This window comes from Piliocolobus tephrosceles, chromosome 7 (genome assembly GCF_002776525.5).
Source record: "Piliocolobus tephrosceles isolate RC106 chromosome 7, ASM277652v3, whole genome shotgun sequence".
NCBI lineage: Eukaryota > Metazoa > Chordata > Mammalia > Primates > Cercopithecidae > Piliocolobus > Piliocolobus tephrosceles.
In genome coordinates this window covers 142140865-142160295 of record NC_045440.1, presented here as the reverse complement: position 1 = coordinate 142160295, position 19431 = coordinate 142140865, and the positions used below count along the sequence as shown (strand labels likewise).

Sequence of the window (19431 nt, the reverse complement as noted above, 5' to 3'; positions counted from 1 at the left end):
GCACCACTGACCTACACCGTGACAGAAGCGGTGAGGTAGAATGAAGGGAGCACTAGCTTCTGAGTCAAACAGACCAGAGGTGGAATGCCGAGTCCATCATTTTTTTCTGCTTGTCCTTAGGAAAGCTATTTAATGAATTTTAGCTTTAGTTTCTCCATCTATAGCAATGAAATGTTGACAATTCCCAGTTTGTAGGCCTCTGATTGGGGTGAAAGTGAGAGGATCTGTGTATGGAGCAGATAGGACCACTCCTGGCATATAGACCAATAGCTGGAAGTCCCCCTTGTGCAGCTGTGAGTTATTCATTCATCTCTGTTTCCCTAGCCAGACCTCCCTATGCATATGACTCTTTCAGCCATTTCTGGAATGAGATAGAATTCTGAGAAATGATGGGAGATTTCAAGAGAAAGAGAGAAGCAAATGTGCTACATTCTGGTGATTTATCATTCATTTGGTCAAGAGGGAAAAATGAATAATTTCAGAAATTTACTGTGATTTGCCACTGTTCAGTCATGATCATTGTGTGTCTTAAGAATTTTATATATATATTTTAGTTCAGTTGCCACTCTGCATAGGTTCTTCAGGAAATGACATTTGCCACGATTCTGAAAGACAATTATTCTGGGAAATTCCTATTTTATATTAGTTTCAAATTAATCTGGTTATTACAATTTTTTTTTTATTTTAATGACTCTACATTTCTATTTCTAAAAATATACTCTGGCTTTTTTCATACCTGCCAGATCTTTCTGGATAATGCCATGTTATTTTCTCTGTGTTTTCTTTCTTTTTTTCCCCTGTATGTAATCATTTTAATAGGCCTTTTTTATTGCCTGTATCTGACCACCCCATTCTCCGAAGTTCATGGAAACTCATTCTACCACTCGTTATGTCCTTGTGGTGAACAGCTTTGTGATTTGAGATTGCAGTTTTGTGCCTTTGGGAATCTATCTGTGAAGATCCTTTCGCTGCTCTGTATGGTCCTAGGGGATTTTCTTTCTGGGTGCCCAGACGTTGACTTGTGTGCAGGCACATTGGCTTTGAGCTGAAGTTCTGCAGGACTTCTGACTTAGAGCTCCCAGATGCCTGTGAGGGCAGGGCCCTGACGGTGAGTTCTCAGAGGAGGCTTCTGTCATCACGCACCTGCATCCCAGACAAAGATGGGTCAGCTTCCTTGACATCATTTTCTTCTCTACCCTTTCACTTTACTATCTGTCCCTTTACAGAAAAAGCCTGTGGACCCCTGCTATAACCTACTGAAGGATTTGCCTTTACTTACAGTTCTGAGTTTCAACTTCCTGATCAAAAGGGCCTCCAGCCTCGTTTCCCATCCCCGCACAGCTCTCAGAGTCCTGCTCCCCTCCAGGGCAGGTCTGTGTAGATTTAGGCCACTGCTTCTCAGTTGTCTCTTTCTCTAGACCTCTGGAGATTTTCTCTACTTTCTCTAGTGCCCAACTACACACTTAAAATGATGCTTAATCTATTTTATATTAGACTGCTCTGGGGCATATTTAATGGGTAGGCTTTTAGGTTACCCCTGCCACCATACTGCAGGAACCTTGGCATTGGTGTGAAATCATCTTGCTCTCTTGGGAATATTTAGGGACATTCTCGTGGGCTGTGCTACAGGGAGATGCAGGGCACACGGGACTGAGGGCAGAATGTGAGACTAACCTCATCCAGGCCAGTGATTCCTGGCGTGTCTTGGGCACGTCTCTCTCTCTCCTCTGGACTTAGTTTGATCGTCAGTGAAAAGAAAGGATGATTGGCACTGATTCTCAAGTTCTCCTTGTGCTTTAAATTTTTCATTTTGATCAAATGCTATTTGCTGTGCTGTAGTCTGCTATGTTCTTGCAATGCACACGGCGCTTGCTGAGTGTGGAGAGAGCATGGTAAGAATGCAGACTCGGCAGCCACCTCATGGGAGCATTCAGTCCATCCAGTGAAGAGGAATGGGCCAACAGGCAGTAACACTGCTGGACTTTCAGTCTTAGGCAGGGCGCGTGCAGGGGCGGAGACTATCCAGTGAGCACCCTGGGAGACGCCAGAGGAGGCTCTCCACAGGCAGGGATTTCTCAAAGGAGAACCAGAGAGTGACAAGAATGTTTCCAGGCAGAAAGGCAGGACAGAGTCTTTGTGGAAATGCACAAGCATAGCAAAGCCTCAGGGGCAAGGGACGGTCCCATTTGCTGCAAGACTTGGAACTGCATGTGAATGCCTTCCAGTCAATCAATGAACAGCATGTTCAGCATAATATCTAGAAGCCAAATTCTGTCTGGGCAAAGAACTGGGCACCGTGGAGGATGCCAGGCCCATGTCTGTGTGTCTGTATACGTGCGTGTGTGTGCATGTGTGTAGTGTGTGTGTGTGTGTGCGTGCACCCCTTGTTGGAGAAGGGAGCATGACTACTGCAGCCTCAGCCACTAAGGCTATGGCTGGGGAATGTGGTCGTTATCATGCCCATCCTTTCCTGTGCAGAAAGAGCCAGTACATGTCCAAGGGGGTGCACTACAGGGAAGTCGGGGCTGCCGGGTTCAACCTCACATTAGAGCTACAAAGTAGAGTTGGGCCCAGGTGTCAGGAGCTATGCAGGGATGATGATAGGGTGGCATCAGTTGAGGGGCAAGTGGAGGAGCTTCCAGAGAGATTTTCATGAGCAACATTTGTAGGTGGGTAGGTGGTAAGAGGGTATGGCAGTGTGGCTTCAAGGTAGGAGGAAGTTAGTAACTCCTTCCGGGACAACTGAGGACCTGTCTAAGGAATAAACACCATAGCTTGTTTACATCAGCATGTCATTTCTACTCTGCTTACATACTTGTTTGTTTGTTTCTAGGGCCCTTCCGGACCACCAGGAGACAAAGGCCCCCCGGTACAGTATGCTTTAAATAAAGGGATGAGTTTCTATACAGGGAATCCTGCTCGAATCAAAGCAGTTTTAAATGGGAGGCACCAAAAACTGAAGTAGATTCTGAAATTTCCTCACATTGTTGAACAGTGCAGACTCCAGCGTACGAACTCTGACCTGCGAAACAGAGTGTGAGAGATGTGGATATGAGCAGAGAAGGGATGCCATGCCCATATTATAGTCGGGCAAACAGACTGGCTTCTGTTTTGGGCATCTCTTCAACATAGAAGGGTGGCCATGGTTTAATGAATTCAGCCAAATTGCCTGAAGAACTAATTTTGAATCCTGGTTTTGCCAACCCCAACCACACGGCAGTGAGCCAATGTGGGAATTGCTCTTAATCTGTAATGTGGGCAGAGCAAGACCCGGGAGCCACTGTGGAGACCTGATGGACTGACTTTATGCTGAAGCAACAGGAGGGCTCTCAGTAAGCCTTCATTCTTAGGAGCAGCAACCATCCATGACATGCCTGTGCATGCATTTGCTGGGAAAATATGATTGCCTATAAATTCACCCCAGGGGAAATAGCTGCATTGTAGCAACTGGGATGATCTTGTACCTTGTGTCTTGTGAACATATTTTAAATAACCTTTATTTATATGATTTCTGAATTCAGGACAGGGATTGCTTTGTGTGTGTGTGTAACAGTCTCGCTCTGTCAACCAGGCTGGAGTGCAGTGGCACGACCTTGGCTCACTGCAATCTCCGCCTCCTGGGTTCAAGCAATTCTCCTGCCTTACCCTCCTCAGTAGCTGGGATTACAGGTGGGAGCCACCATGCCCAGCACGGGGCTACAGGGCTCCTTATACCCATTTTTATAGATGAAGAAATTGAGGTACTACGTAGTGAACTGATAGACATGAGATTTCAGAGCAAGTTATTGCAAAGCAGAGGCAAACAGGTGGGACCCTAGATGGAGGGATCGGTGTGAGAGGAGATCTGTGAAGGCCCAGGAGATGCAGTGTCAGCTCCTGAGCAGCCCTGTAGCATAGTTCCAGCAACTGCCAGGAATTCCCACTTTTAGACCTACTTAAGGAAAAATCTTATAGGAAATGAGATCCATACTGAAAGATACGTGTGTCATTTCCTGATGTTGTCCAGAAATTTGTGGCTAGAAATTATTTTCTTACCAAGAGTAGTAATCGCCAGGCATGTGCTTAGTATTGTGCTGGGTCTTGCATAAGGAAACTTCTTTAACCACCTGGTTAGCAGCTCTCAGGGCTGGTTATCCATAGGACATGAAAGGAGTGAGCCAGGGTTTGAGCTCAGGCCCATCTCACCGCAGGAGCTGTCCCCTTCACTCAAGTAAGGGAATTATACAAATGGGGTCCAAGTTGTGAGGCTCAAAATGAAGGTTTTCCAGAGCATTCTCTCTGTGTGTCGAGCACGTACCCCCACGTAGTACAGTCAGTTGAGTAAGCTCTGAGCAGGGTTCTTTGGCGCACGTGTTACATCAGATTTCTCATAGCAACAGACCACGTGTTGAAGGAGAGCCAACTATTGCCAAGGAGGGAGTGTCCTTATTTCCTTACAATATTGTGGGGTGTCAGTGTCTTCTTTTCTTTTTCTTCAGGGATCACGAGGCTTACCTGGATTCCCTGGCCCCCAGGGCCCAGCCGGCCGGGATGTAAGTACAGAGAAATGGCGTGGACTCAGTGAAGGCCCTTACATGACCCCTGAAAGCCCACCCTCCACCATCTCCTGGCCTCCTTTGACCATGTGGCCAACTTCGTAGCGCGGTTGAGAATTTCCAGGAAGCCCCATGGGCCTGCTTTTTATTTTTGCTTTTCTGTTGAGTGTGGCTCGTAATTTTCTATTATCCAATTTTATTTCCTGTGTTTATTTGTGTTAAGGTTTCAAAATCTTTTCAACTCCTGGGTATCGCACACAATGTTCCCTAATTTCTTAGTCAAAGTCTTACATAACCCAGTTAGTTCTGCTCGAATCAGGCACTACCTTCTCCAGCGACTTGTCCCCCCTGACCCTTCCCTGGAACAGCTCTCTCTTTTCCGTGGAATTCCACAGATGTATGTGATGCTCATTGTGCGGATGGGTTACTTCCCACTTTGTGACAATGACAGTCATCTCGTATCTCCATTGTTTGGCCTTTGCTCAGCCATCTCTGAGCTCTAAGAAGGAGCCCCTGTGTCTTATGCATCCTCATGGTCCCTGGTGCCTAACAGTATGCCAGGCACATAGAAGGTACTTGATCCATACTCATTGATCAAATGGTAAATGACAACCATGAGTCCTTATAGGACAAAGGTGTCTGGCACTAGTAAGCAGTGATATTTATTGCTTAGACATACATCTTTTCATCTCTGTAGTTTTAGTTCATTATAAACAGGAACAACAAAATTCCCTTCTCTTCCTTGGGTTCTGTTTCCAAAGAGAAGGTTACTTTCTCATTCCTGCTTCCAAATATTCAAATTTCACTGTTCCACTCTCAGCATTAATTCTTATAGCCAGTCTAATAGAAGTATTTTTCTACTTTTCAAAGCCATTCCTTCCACTTGTGTTTGGGAAAACACTGGGAAAGTTTAAGACAGGGTGTGTGTGTGTCTGTGTCTGTGTGTGTGTGTATGTGTGCGTGCATGCACGTGTTCTGTGTGCATGAGTTGTTTTTAGTTTTGTGTTTAGGACAGGAGTTATGGGGGTAGTTCTAAACATTTGCCATTGTCGGATTCTTCCTGGGAAGCCTTGGGTATTCAGCTGAGATTGGAAACCATGCATTTTTATTGGTGCCAATCCTCATGGTCTGATGATTTTTTTTTCCCACTGAATTACACTTAGCAGATAGAGAGGTTGGCAGAGGGTGTGGGTAGAGTGGGTCAGGACTGTGTGCTTACCACAGTTAATGTTTTCTTTCCTTCTTCTCTTAGGGTACACCAGGAAATCCAGGAGAAAGAGGGCCTCCTGGCAAGCCAGTATGTCATTTTATGGTTCTGGATGAATATTGACTATCAGTCAGGGCGTAAGCAAGAGAAAAAATGCAACTCAGAAAGTTCAAGAGGTTTTAACAAAGGAACCTTCGACAAAACTGTGGGCAGAGGAAACTAATATGGGATGTTGTAAGACCCAGAGATAAACCACAGTGGGAAGTCATTACCACCGTTATGCCTGTTTTCAAAGCCCAGGGAGAGTGGAAGGGTGAGAGCGGGATTGCACACAGGAGCTCCGTCATGGGTTCCACACTGCTGTAGAAGGCTTAGTCCGAGGCCAGGAGGTCGGGATGTCTCCCACCCTCCAGTTTCCTGCAGTGCCTCGAATTGGGGAATTCCACTGTGGGCCAGCAGGCAAGCCGGCCTGGGATACATTCCAGGGGTTTAACCTCCCAGGCATGGAACAGGACAGGGAAGGGTGAAACGTGGATCTGGGGTGAGCAAATGAGCAACAGCAGCACCCATTGCAAATCCCTGACGTGCCCGTTTCCTCGCACTTGACTGGGTGATGTCAGCCTTCCCAGTTGCCCTCTGTTTGACATGGAAGAAATGTTCTTTCTTGCCTCACAGTGAGAACAGGGGAATTTGTGAAAGATTGAGGAGACAGGGACAGCCCTGAATGTTGGGTCCTTGGCAATGTGGCCTTAGTCCAGCCCGAGAGTCCTATAGGCTTCCCTGATGCGAGGCACCCTCATCTCCTGGGACACCCTCTGACTGAGTTTCCAATGCCAGAGAAGCCCCAAAGGTTTGGCTGAGTAGCCTGGCCATAGGTGGACCCTCTAGGGAAGGAGCACTGGGGATGCGCTGGCCTGGGAGAGTGGGAGGCAGCTGTGCAGATGGGGAGAGAGATGAGTCCTGGGGATGAAGCTGCCTGAGATGAAAGAGACAGCAGCAACCAACACTGGGGAATCGCAGGCCTCAAGGGTGAGGCTGTAAGTCTGGTTTCAGAAAGCAAGATGCTCACCTGGGCAGAAGCTTCACCTTGAGATGGATCTGAGAGGTTGCCTGTCTCTTTTGCAAGCCTGGCCTGCTACAAATTCCAGACAGGGACCCAAGGCACAGATGTCCCTGTGGGTGTGGGTGACCCCCCATCCCTTATCTCAGTTGGCGGGTACAGCAGAGACCTGGACAGGGATCCTGGTCTGCCATTAAGGGTCCTGAAACTTTCCATTAAAGATCTTCCAATGAGAGGAGCATAAAGTCTTATTGGAAGTTAGGGACACCTTAATTACTCATGTTTCCTCCCCTGTGGAGTCAGCTTTGCAACAGCCAAATAAACCTCACAGAGAGCACTTCATTATCAAAGTACAAAGCTCTGGTGAAGTGCAGGGAGAGTGAGGTTCAGACCAGAAGTCAAGTGGGGGTTCAGATGACCTCTGCCAGATCTGGACTCTGACATCTCCCTGCAAAGATAGTTAAGTCAGCATAATGCAGCTGACAATGTGGATAATCACGATTATCTCTCAGGTGGTCAGCAGTAGAACGGAGAGCTGAGGGGAGAGAGAGAGGGAGAAGAGAGAAGAAGAGAGAAGCGATAAGATCTATTAGATTCACTGAACATACTCCTCCCGAATGGTCCCAAGTATGGCCCATTGGCTCTCGGGTCTCTCTGAGCTCACTAATCAGATAAGGCATGGTTGTCTCAGGGATTCCCTCATGTTCAGTGACTCACAGAAGGACTCACAGGACTCAGAAAAGCTGTTATGCTCATGGCGGTGGTTTATTACAGTAAAACGATATAGATTAAAATCAGCAGAGGAAAAAGGTGCACTGGAAGGAGTCCAGGAAAGACCAGTACAAGCTTCCATTTGTCCTCTCCCGGTGAAGTTGTGCAGACAGCACCCAATTCTCCCAGTCACGATGTGTGACAATACTCACAAGGTGTTGCAACCGTGGAAGCTCACCAGAGCCTTGGTGTCTAGGGGTTATACTGGGAGTCGGTCACCCAGGCATGGAGTGCCCACATGGCTGGTCTTAATTACTGAGTCTTCATCCTCTCTGGAGGTCAGACTGAGGTGTGTGTCCAAGGCACCCACCATAAATCACATTGTTAGCATTAACTACCTGACTGGACCCAAGAACACAAGTAAACAAAGACACTCTTACCAGGCAGGACATTCCAAGGGCATAGAGGTAATTCCCTGGAACCAGGCAGCAGCTGGACATTTCTTTGGAATGTGCAGGGTTTGGACAACACTGGCCTGCTGAGCTAATTCTTAATTACACAGTTCCATCCCTCAGAGGGTGGAGAGAGTGACCCAAAGTGTTTCCCCAGTGCTGCACCCACCTGGAGAGAAGCGTAGAATTCCTGTTCCAGGATCCTTCTTCTGTGTCAGATTGAGTTCTCTGGAAGCACAGCCTGCAGTGGCGGTTCTTACGCTAGTGACTGATTGAGGGAGTGCTCTCAGGAGAAACTTACAAGGATGGAGGGAAGCAGGACATGACAGGGGAAAAAGCAGTAAAAAATGTGGGTTCAAGTCAAGCCTAGTCCCTGCCTGATCCCACATGGAACTCTGGACTGTGAATGGAACCACAAAGCTGTCCCACTTTGAGGCCAGGCCCAGCTCTTTTCGCCCTGCCATCAGTCAGTTATCGGCTGTGTAACCAGCACCAGGGGTAAGGATGCACCGAGAATGGGGAGGATCTAGGTAGGATGTAAACTGGCATCTACATCCCCACGCTGTCCACTGTTCTCTGAGCCCACTGGGCCCAACAACAGGTGACATGAGGGACTGACTCATGGAAGGCAGAGATGGCAGTCTGCCGCATCCTGAGTCCACCTTCACAAGGCCACTGCCTCTATCCACATGCTGGTTCTGTGTGTCTTTTGAGACTTATGACGTTTGCAGAAATGAGTCACAGCAAGATGTTAATGAAATTGTATCCAAGACCACACTGTACCTAGACTGAAAATCCACTCCTCGTTCTCTCTTCCTTTGTAACTGGTGCCCAGCCGTTGTGTCTGATATAACTCACTCTAATTATGCTAAAGGCTCAATGGCAGTGTAAGAATATCCCTAGTAATACAATGCCAGCAGCATTACAATGTACCAATTTGAACCATATGAACCCTTTCCTATTATTAAACTTCCCAGGGGAAACAAATGCGGCTTCAAAATAAAACACCTTTCCCTTTTAAATGTTTTAATAAATTACTATAGCAAAGGTTGCCTTTTCTTCAGAGGACCTCACTCAGATAATTGAGGAGGGGGGCGGGGCGGGTCTTGGCCTTGACTTTAGCAGCTGCCTCCTAAGTAACTTCTTACTGCAGTGTGGGTGATTCCTTGAGCACCTCCAATCTGATTTAATTCAACCCCAGTCTCTCTCAGGGAACCCCGTCTTGCAATAGCCCAGAGCGTTGATTGAATTTCTGATCATATCAACACAGGAAACACCACCAGCACGTCTCAAGCCACTGTGGCAGTTACCTTGAGCAAGCTTGTGTTACCTGTTTCATGGTTTTGCTAACCGCAGGATGGGACAGAAAGCCCATGGGGTCAGGGATGGGGAAATAGCCTAAAAAATTGCCTTGGTTTCAGCCTCCCCAAAATGACAGACTGGATTCATAATTCGTACACCTAAACTCAAACTTAATGAGGAGAAATCACCCACCATGCATTTAGTTGTTAAGTCTACCACCTTGCCTCTGCTGCCTGGGTCCTCTGGTGTTCCTTTTTCTTTGTAAAATTTAGAATTTTCCAAAGTAGCACACCAGTCTGGAAGTCCTACCTAAGAATCCTTTCTTTCCTTTAGGGTCTGCCTTTTAATGCCCATTTCCCTTCCTAACCTTATGTTCCTTGCACCCAAATATTTTCTGAGCCTCCACCCTGTCTTGGGTTCCAGGATGGCCGTGATTGTGAGACACAATCCGTAGCTCCAACTCACTGTGAGTTTGAGCATGAGTTCAGCCACCTGCAGACTCCTATATACCTTTAGAGGCTCTGTAATTACTCCTGATTTCTGAAATACGCGTTCTGGAATTAGAGACTTTTAATCCATAATGACAAATGAAGTTTAAAATGCTATTTCACTTGGGAGAGCTGAAGACATTGGCTTAAATTCATACTGGGTTGTGAATGACTGATAACAACAGCCGTTGCTCATTTGAGACATCCACGACCATCCAGATTGCCAACAGTTTGCCACTTTGCCTCCCACAGTGCTCATATGACCTATCAGGTTTTGATGGTGGTGGGGAAGAGGGACCACTGGGAGAAGAGAAGGGGCAAACAGAAGGAGGGTAGAGAAGGAAAAAGGCCGAAGTCAGTCAAACTTGGCTACGAATGGCAGGCTGTGCAGTTGCTGTCTTGGAGGAGTCTTCTTTCTGTGGCTCCCAGGCTTGGGACATCCACTGGCTGTCTGTATCTCATGCATGGCACAGTGTGCCACACATTATGTCACACTTTGAAGGCCTTTTGCTTTCTCAAGATGCCTGGGATTTACTGTATATATGCATGGATGTATGTGTTTGTTTTTACTTTGACAGGGCCTCTCTTCACTACTGTCTCCAGGGGACATAAATCTCTTGGCTAAGGTAAAGGCATTCAATAAATGTGCATGTGTTTTGAAAATGGTGATGGTGGGATTGGAGATCTTGATAATAAGTTGGTTTTTTTTTTTTTTTTTTGTCTTAACAACTATTTGGTAGTATTAATAATAATAGCAGCACCATTAGTTGAGAAATCACCATGTGGCTGGTGATGTGCTAAATTCACCTGTCCAATACAACAGCAACTGGCCACATGCTTCAATCTAAATTTAAATTAATTAAAATTAAATACAGGCCAGGCACAGTGGCTCACCCCTATTATCCCAGCATGTTGCAGGGATTGCTTGAGCCCTGAACCCAGGAGCTTAAGACCAACCTGGGCAACATAGAGAGGCAACATAGGTCTCTACCCAAATTTTTGTTTTTTTAATTAGCTTGATGTGGTGACATGTGCCTGTGGTCCCAGCTGCTCAGGAGGCTGAGGTAGGAGGATCGCTTGAGCCCGGGAGGTAGAGGCTACAGTGAGCCATGGGTATGCAACTGCTCTCAAGCCTGAGTGACAGAGCAAGACCCTGTTTCAAAAATAAATAAATAAATGCAATTAAAAATTCAGGTGCTTGATCACACCAACTTCTTTATACATACTTAATAGCCGCATGTGGCTGGTGGCTGCCTTATTGATCACTGCAGATATACAGCAGAATATTATCTGGAGCTGTGATGCACTAAATGTTTAATATGCCTCCCTTGTTTAATTTTCACAAATATTCTATGGGGTTAATACTATGTGTTGTATTGTTTAGCATATAAGAAGGCTGAAATACTGTGAGAGTCAGTGAATGGAATGGAATAGAATAGGACATCCTAAGAATAAAATCCTTCCTTGCTGACACCAGAGGCTGGCCTTTAACCTACCCAGGACTAACTTGTGTTCTCGAACGAGGGTCGGTGGCAGAGTCAAACAGCCTGGACCTGGGTCCTGCTGGGCCAAGACCAGAGCACAGGCTCAGTGAGGTGACGTGGGCTGCTGGGCCTTTTAACCAGGACAAACCCAGATCTGAGTGCAGACTTGACGGGTTTCTAGAACCACATTTGCTTTCCCCACGAGAGGAAAAGGTCCTGAGAGGTTGAACATAACTTGGCCAACATAGGGCAGGGCGTGGCTTGAGTTACACCTGAAAGCCAAGTTGCACAGGTGCCCACATGCCTGACCAAGGACCTGGGGTCTTCAATATTGAGAGCTGGGAAAGGCTGTGAACGAGGGAGAGAGAGGTAGGGTCTGTACTTCAGAAAGAACCGGCATGCTACAGTGAGTGAGGAGGCCCCTTCTGCTGCCTGTACTTGAAGCCTCTGTCATAACTCCGGGTGAAGGGTTGGCACTGCATTTTATGTGACTAGTTCCTTCCTTCCTTCTTGTTCTCTGAAAGACACTTGGGTGATTTCAGAAAATCCCTACTTCATGCATGAAGCCAAGGGAAGAAAACAAAAGAAAAAGAAAACCTTCTTGGGAGTCTGGGGTGTTCAGTCTCATTGCAAATTGAGATGCCTTGATGGGAAAATTACACATTTTATTAAAAAATAAGTAGCAGAACAATCTTTACCAGTTTTTGTTGACAAGTGCGATAGTTTTTTTTTTTTTCCCCCACAGTCAAGGACATGACAAGAAATCATTATCTATTGATTCCATCTTTTGTTTATTGCAGGCTTTTATTAGCCTGGATTATTTTTCTTAATTCCCTCACTCTAGAAGGAGCTGGGTTTTCATCAGCCACCAGCCCTCTCCACCCTTCACCCCTCACCCAGAGGATTTCAACCTCAAGATGTCCCAATCTTTATGTCAATAATAAGAGTGAGCATCGAAATGGCTAAGCATCATTCCTCATGGCCATAGCACTGAGACAGATATTTAGTCAAATCGATATTTCCTCACTTTGAAAGGATGCAGCTCTGCTCATCAGAGCAGCTGGAAACCCCAGAATGAATGCAAGCGCCTACATGCAGGGTGGCCTGTGGAGTCTCACTGGTATCACAGAGCTGAGCTTAGCCTGGAAATTCCATAGTCAACAGCCTGGGATGAGTGGATTTGGCCAGGTCTGGGGAGCAGACTATCTTCATCTCCCTGTTTTGTGTACTCACTGGCTGCCATCTTGATGTTGTAAGTTAGAGTCTGCTGGTCTAGTCTAGGTGGCTGGGTGGCAGGTGTCTACCCTGCTGAGACATCTTATATTACGGAATATTTGTCTCTGCCCCAGAGAGTTTGATAACTTCATACATCTCTTTCTGATAGTTGGAGAACTTACTGGGTAGTAAATTCCAAGAGTCCCTGTTAAATGAATGTCCATAGTTAGATCCGTGCCCAAGGAGGTCATCTTAAAATTGTCTCCATTACATGACTCCCTTGCAGAAATATTATTTCATTAAATCCTCACAAACAATCCTGTGAGAGGATTCTGTTGCTGTGTGCATTTTACAGATGAAGAGGTTGAGGCATAGATGGGCAAACCACTTGTTCAACGTCACAGACCTGCTAGTGGCAGAACCAAGACTCAAACCCAGTGTGACCAACTCTGAAGCCTTATGCGTAGCCTCTCTACTATGCGATTTCATCTTTACATGAGCCAGAACTTCCTGACAACTGTCCGATGAAGTCCAGGCAGCTAGTGAGTTCTCTGCCTGTCACACAGAGATTTGGAGATGAAGGCTACGCAACTCTTTGGTAGGAATATAGTAGAGAGGAGTCAGATGTCCAGTGAGAAGGTGGATGAAATGACCTAAAGGTCATTTCTTCTCCTGGGAAGCAACGACTGCTTTTTTCTACACACCAAAGACTGTAGCATTCCTCCATGTAGTCGGCATTTTGTTGAGTGCTTACTTGGTACTTCAAACCACACAAAGTACGGTATTACATGCAATGACATAACAAGCTGAGTTTGTTGAAAATAGTTCAGACTGGCGGGGTGCGATGGCTCATGCCTGTAATCCCAGCACTTAGGGAGGCCGAAGCAGGTGGATCACTTGAGGCTAGGAGTGCAGGATGAGCCTGGCCAACATGGGAAAACCCCTGTCTCTACTAAAAATACAAAAATTAGTCAGACGTGGTAGCACATGCCTGTATTCCCAGCTGCTCAGGAGGCTGAGTTGGGAGAATTGCTTGAACCCGGGAGGCAGAGGCTGCAGCGAATCTAGATTGCACCACTGCACTCCAAGCTGGGTGACAGAGCAAGACTCTGTCTCAAAAAAATAAAATAAAATAAAATAAAAAGGAAAAGAAAAGAAAATATCTTAGACCAAAGGAAGGGGTAGAGACCAGAAGGAAAGAACATTTATAGATTACATACAATGAACCCTGAAATACGCTAGGCACTTTGTTTGCATTATTTTATTTAAATTTCACAACAATCTCCTAAAGTAGGAGAATGATCCTAGTTTACAGGTAAGGAAATAGACTCAAAAATATTAATTGACTTGCCTGAGATAACTCAGAAAGCTCAGAGATTGGGAGCTAGTGTTGATGATCAAGGTCATCTGATCTGCAAATGGGACAAGGCCACAGATTTAGGGAGGAAAAGAAACAAACCCATAATGGCACATGTAGCAGCTAAAAGTCACTGTGTTTTCACTCTGTGTCAGGACAGTGTCAGGCATTTTCCATTCATTGTCTCATTTATCATAAGACTTTGACATCCCCATTTCACAGATAAGGAGACTCAGGGAAATGAAGCCATGATTCCAGGTGGACAGAGGTTTAAGTGGAGTATGGGCAAGCCCATTTGGTTGGAAACACAACCCTATCCAGTTTCAATACATTCAAAGAAAGTGTGAACTGCCCTCTGAACCGGACTTTGGTGCAGAGCCAGGAGGGACTGGGGGGTCCCAGGATCTCTGGAGCCAAGGTGAACATCTGTAAGACTGCAGATTGGGGTGATCTCACCCTATGCTCACTGGATTCCAGAACTGGGTCATGCACTCTTGCTTTATATATCCCAATATTTAACTCTTCCCACCCTCCAAATCACCCAATCAGCTTTGCAAACTACCCACTAAAGGAAGATGGCCCAAGTCGCCAGAATGTCAGGTCAACAGTTAATTAGTTGGTTGGTCAGTCAGTTGGTTAGTTGGTTGGGTTGCCTGATTCATTTATTTATAGCACTCATGCCCTGTGGGAGAATATTTGCTATGAATTTGGCATATAAAGATAATTCTACCTCTGTCCTCTGAGTGCTTACACCTTCTGTTTGCCTGGTGGAGACAGGATGGAATAAAAGACCATTCCAACAAGGAGATTAGTACTTCAGTAGTGAGGATTCCTGAGATTTCTCGGAGCAGGAGGACGCCTGTCCCCATCCTCAGGCAATCAGGAAGGCTTCTTGGAGCGGGAGATTACTAAAGAATCTCCAAAGACTGAGTAGGTGAAACAAGTAAAAGGAAGATGGGCCATTCAGAGATGCTTTTGTGATGGAAAGGCTTTACCATCCTGAAATCGGAGACCAAGATGAAAACTAAATCACCTGCAGCTTCACCTCATGGACTGTGAACAGTGCAGCTTGCACGGATTTTTGCAGATCCCTTTGGTAGGGCTTTCAAAAGACCATAGTTAGTGCATGTGTTTGTGTCAGTTGACAGTGTTGAACTGAGAGCTCTTCAAGACACACGCCCACTGTGGTCCCAAACTTAGCACAGTGCCCGACACATAGTAGGTGCCTTTCAAGTATTTTTTTCAATGAGTGAGTGACTGAGTGAATAAATAAATTAGCAATAATGGCTAAATGTGTGGGCATTATCTATCTATGTATCTGTGTATCTATCTGTCATCTATCCATCTATCTAATCTTTCTTGAGAGTATTCTAAGTGCTTTACCTGTGTTATCCATTAAATTCCTATCACAAGGAGAGAGGCAGGGTGCATGAGAGGGAGGACTAGAGAGAAGGGCATGGAGGAGGTAAACCATGAGGCAGGTGGATGAGGCAGGCTGGAGTACAGTCAGTTGAGTTTTATTTGGCACATAGTGTGCTCCAAACTGTAAGATCCGACAAATCAGAAAACACATGCTCTGGGCTCAGAGGACTTTAAATTTACCCAAGGAGCAGTATTTACCTGCCTTAAAGAAGTAGAACAAAGCCCAACTCCAGGGACCATTTATTAAATGCTTACCTTGGGTACAAAATAAGGCTAAGCATGGTCAGAGCCTGGATTGTGTCATAGAAACAAAGTCCCAAGGGTGTGTGCCTGTCGCCTTGTTGATCCTTCTTCCTTGTTCAGAAACCACTTGACTTGGGCAAACGCAGAACAGAGAATTCAGCTCCCAGCTTGGCCTCTAACATCAGGGACAGAGCATGCTATTTTTAGTAATACTAAATGTTTGTATTAAATCTGCTCTATTAATGTTTTCAGATGCTCACAGATCATTTTACATGAATTTTTGACATCATTTCCTCAGGCTATCCTTCCAGAAGTCTGCATGGAAGTAGGAGGAAATGGAGGAATATCCAGACATGTCAGTGCTGAAACCTAACTTTCAGTGAAGAAAGGGAAAATGCAAAGTTTAGACACAAAAGTATTTGGATCATGACTCAGTCCACCTATTTGCTTTTCTATCTTCTCTGGTATTTAAAAACAAAATCTCCATCTGGAGAGGTAGCAGCCAGGGCTACTTTGCTTTGCTTTGAAACTGTATTTGCTAGTCATTCTCTGTTTGTCCCTCCTTCTCTCTCCACTCTCAGGATGTGTGCAATGACTGCCCTCCTGGCTCCCCAGGCCTCCCTGGTCTACCAGGTTTTAAGGGGGACAAAGGTCTCCCGGGAAAGCCAGGGAAAGAAGGCACAGAAGGGAAAAAGGTAAGGAGAAAAGGGGAAACTTGATTTTTATCATCACAATGAAAATATCATTCTGGATATCTCATATTGCCCTATCTGCCTCCAAAGGTGTTCAGGTTTTCAGGGGTTCAAGGTTCAAGATAGATGAGGAATACTGGGTTGTGGGACACAACTGTGGAAATGGTAAGAACTGGGTATCTATGGGTCTTTGTTACTTTAAGAAGATGTTGATTGTGACTTTCCAGTACATGCTGACACCTGGAAACATATACTCATTCAGTTACATTCCTTGCCTCCCTATCTTTCTCCCTTCCTTTCTTTTATCATCCAACAACTTTACCTATCTACTATGTAATAGGCACCAAGATAGGCACTTCAGACTCATAGATCAATCAATGGATCCATCCGTTCGTGCATGCATTCAATCCCTTGTCATTGCCTGTTTATGACACCCCATTACGTGTGTCTTATGTGTCAGTCAACATGCAGACAATGGGGAGGTTCAGAAGAAAAAGGCTGAGACTCTATTCTAAAGGAGTTCATGGTCTGTCCTGGAGCAAAACAGAGGTAGGAAGTTTCATGGGTGCCAGGGAAATAGAATTAAAAACAAAATCTCCCAACCCAGAAAACTTCTTCACAAAGGTGGAAGAGAAAGAAAACCATTTTAATATTGAATTAAATTTAAACTTGAATATAACGTGCGTTACAGACAATCTGTTAAGAGATGGTAAGGACAGGAAGAAATCTCACTCTTTTGTATAGCTAAGCAGATAAAGTCCATTACAGACATTTTCTCAAGGTAAGCAATAATTAGTCCTCAAGTAGGAGGTCTTGACAGTGCTATTTGTCACATATGTTCATCTTAGATTCACCTGGTAATTCAGATGGCCCTCTGTCTTAGCTAATTGGCTTTATCCAAAGTGAAAATAAACTTCTCGCATCTTTATGTAAGAAGATAGTGTTGCAACTTGGGGAGATACCATCCCCTAGAAATTGGGAGATGAGGTGGATCTTTCTTGCTGATCATATTTCACAGAGATGAATCCTAACTCCTAGAGAAAGACATTCCTAGGTCATCAAACTGGAAAAAAAAAAAAAAAAAAAAATGCCTTTGCCTTTGCCTTTTAAAAGGATTTACACACATTTCAAAGCAACAGATAAAGAACTGACAATGATCCGTTTTCTAAAGTAAATGCTTTAAGAAAAAGACTTAGGTGAGATTCTCTTTCTTTTCAAAAAAGAGATAATTAAGCCTCTTATTTGTAGTTTGTATCTTACCCATACATGGTACAGGGGATACAAACACAGATGTGAAAGATGACCTTTATTCTGACTCTCTGAGACTTAAGCAGTGCTTGTTCCCTTTGCACCGATTCAGCTACGCAGGCTATTTAAGCATAGACCCCACGGGTGTGCCACAGTCCTCAAAATTTCTCCATACACTCTGGAACCCTGGAAGCGACAGGAGCCCATCCTAAAGCAATTTGACTAAGAATAATTTCACCTAATTAAATTCTCCTGGTGATCGACTTATTAAAAACAGACATTTATTTGATTTGCAGCATTTCTTGTATCATATTTTATCAGATAGTAAATAAACGTGTTTGAATGTTCTTACATCCATATCATGACCCTTTCCCATTGCCTTAATTTTAAACAGCTCGGAAGATCATTTAGTTCATTAAGATAAATGGGTCTTTAGGAGTTTATTCCGGGAGTCTTGACCTCAAAGATTCTTGATATCAGTGCAGAGGCTGTCAGGGTGGCATTTCTAAATCACTTAGGGAAATGTTTAGATCAGTCTTTTCCAGACCTTTCTACCACAGTGGCTTTGCTTCAAATCACTGGGAATGAGGCTTGTATTCTTTGTGTTTACTACAACTACTACGTAGTGATTCTGATGTTCAGAACCACTCAATGCTCCACGACCCCTGGCAGGACCTGGCAGGGGGCCGAGAACCCCCACCCTCCCACCTGAGTGGTCCTTTCTCAGAGTCAAGCAGCGGACACTCCAGGTATTACAGAGCTTGAAGTGAAAATAACCATAAGAAAATGGTTATGAAAATAACTACAAAGAACATGCAATGAGTGCCAGTATAATTATACATGTACATATATTTATAGAGCACAAACACACACACACAAATGAGATCCTACATAATTCAGACTGTACTTCTTAGTGCAGTATACTTTTTCTGTCTTCTCAACTGTATTAGTTATCTTTCACTACATTACAGATTGCTCCAAAACTGAGTGGCTTAAAACAACAAATATTTATTATCTCAAGTTTCTGGGGCAGAAATCCAGAAGTGGTTTCGCTGGGTTGTTCTGGCTCAGGTCTTCCATGAGGCAACCCTCAAGCTCTGAGCTTCAGTCATCTCAGGGTCCATCTGGTGGAAGATCCCCTTCCAATCAGGTTCACTCTTGTGGCTGTTGATGGAGACCTCAGTTCCTTACCACATGGGCCTCTCTGCAGAGCTGCTTGAGTGAGATCAAGACATGGAAACTGGTTTTCCCCAAAATGAGTGGTTAGATAGAAAAAGTGCAAGCTGGAGGGGGGCGGGGCGGGGGTGTGGCAGACCAGGGTGGGAGTGAGCCATCTTATACCCTAATCTCAGCAAGTACACACCATCACTTCTGCCACGTCTTGTTGGCCATACAGACCAACCCTGTAACAAATGGCAGGACGGCTGCTGCAGGTTGCAAATATGGGAGGCAGGGGCCATTGCATCATCTTGGAGACACACCAACTAACCACATCAATGGTGGGTCACGCCATGGTTGCACAGCCACACTCAGTGCTACCACTTGCCTACACCCTTGGCTCAGACAGGCTAGGGGCAGGGGTAGCTGCCAGGAAGTCCCAGTGGAAAATCAGTGAATGGAGGTGCGAGGGTGATGGCTTAGTGATGACCCTGGGTGTGGGCCAGATACTCATTCTTATTTCCTTTTTTTTTCCTTGTGTCCCTGATACAGGGAGAACCTGGGCCTCCAGGCCTACCAGGGCCCCCAGGAATAGCTGGACCACAGGTCAGTGAGACTTCATAACCATCTGCATGGGTCTGTTCTGCTCATCTCAGTGGTTCATCTCAATTTAAGGAAGAGTGATGGCCAGTGTAAAGGAGTGGTTTTAAAAATCAGAAAACCCCTGTTCTAGGTCTAAGCATGGCACTGACTGTCCTATTGACCATGGGCAGGTGACTTCAACTTGTGGAATCTCAGTTGCTCATTTACAAACACCTGCGTGTTGGAAAGTATGAAATGCATGGAAGAATTGGACT

The 19431-nt window shown here is 45.3% G+C and overlaps 1 protein-coding gene across 1 annotated transcript in view; it reads left to right on the top strand.

The window, feature by feature from the left end:
* The window catches only part of COL22A1 (collagen type XXII alpha 1 chain), a 305451-nt gene that overhangs the window by 230228 nt on the left and 55792 nt on the right, over positions 1-19431 (top strand). The window contains exons 44-49 of the mRNA XM_026454562.1: positions 2834-2869; positions 4479-4532; positions 5788-5832; positions 10334-10381; positions 16058-16171; positions 19127-19180. Coding sequence (XP_026310347.1) covers positions 2834-2869; positions 4479-4532; positions 5788-5832; positions 10334-10381; positions 16058-16171; positions 19127-19180 — 351 coding nt within the window. The remainder of the gene's footprint in view (positions 1-2833; positions 2870-4478; positions 4533-5787; positions 5833-10333; positions 10382-16057; positions 16172-19126; positions 19181-19431) is intronic.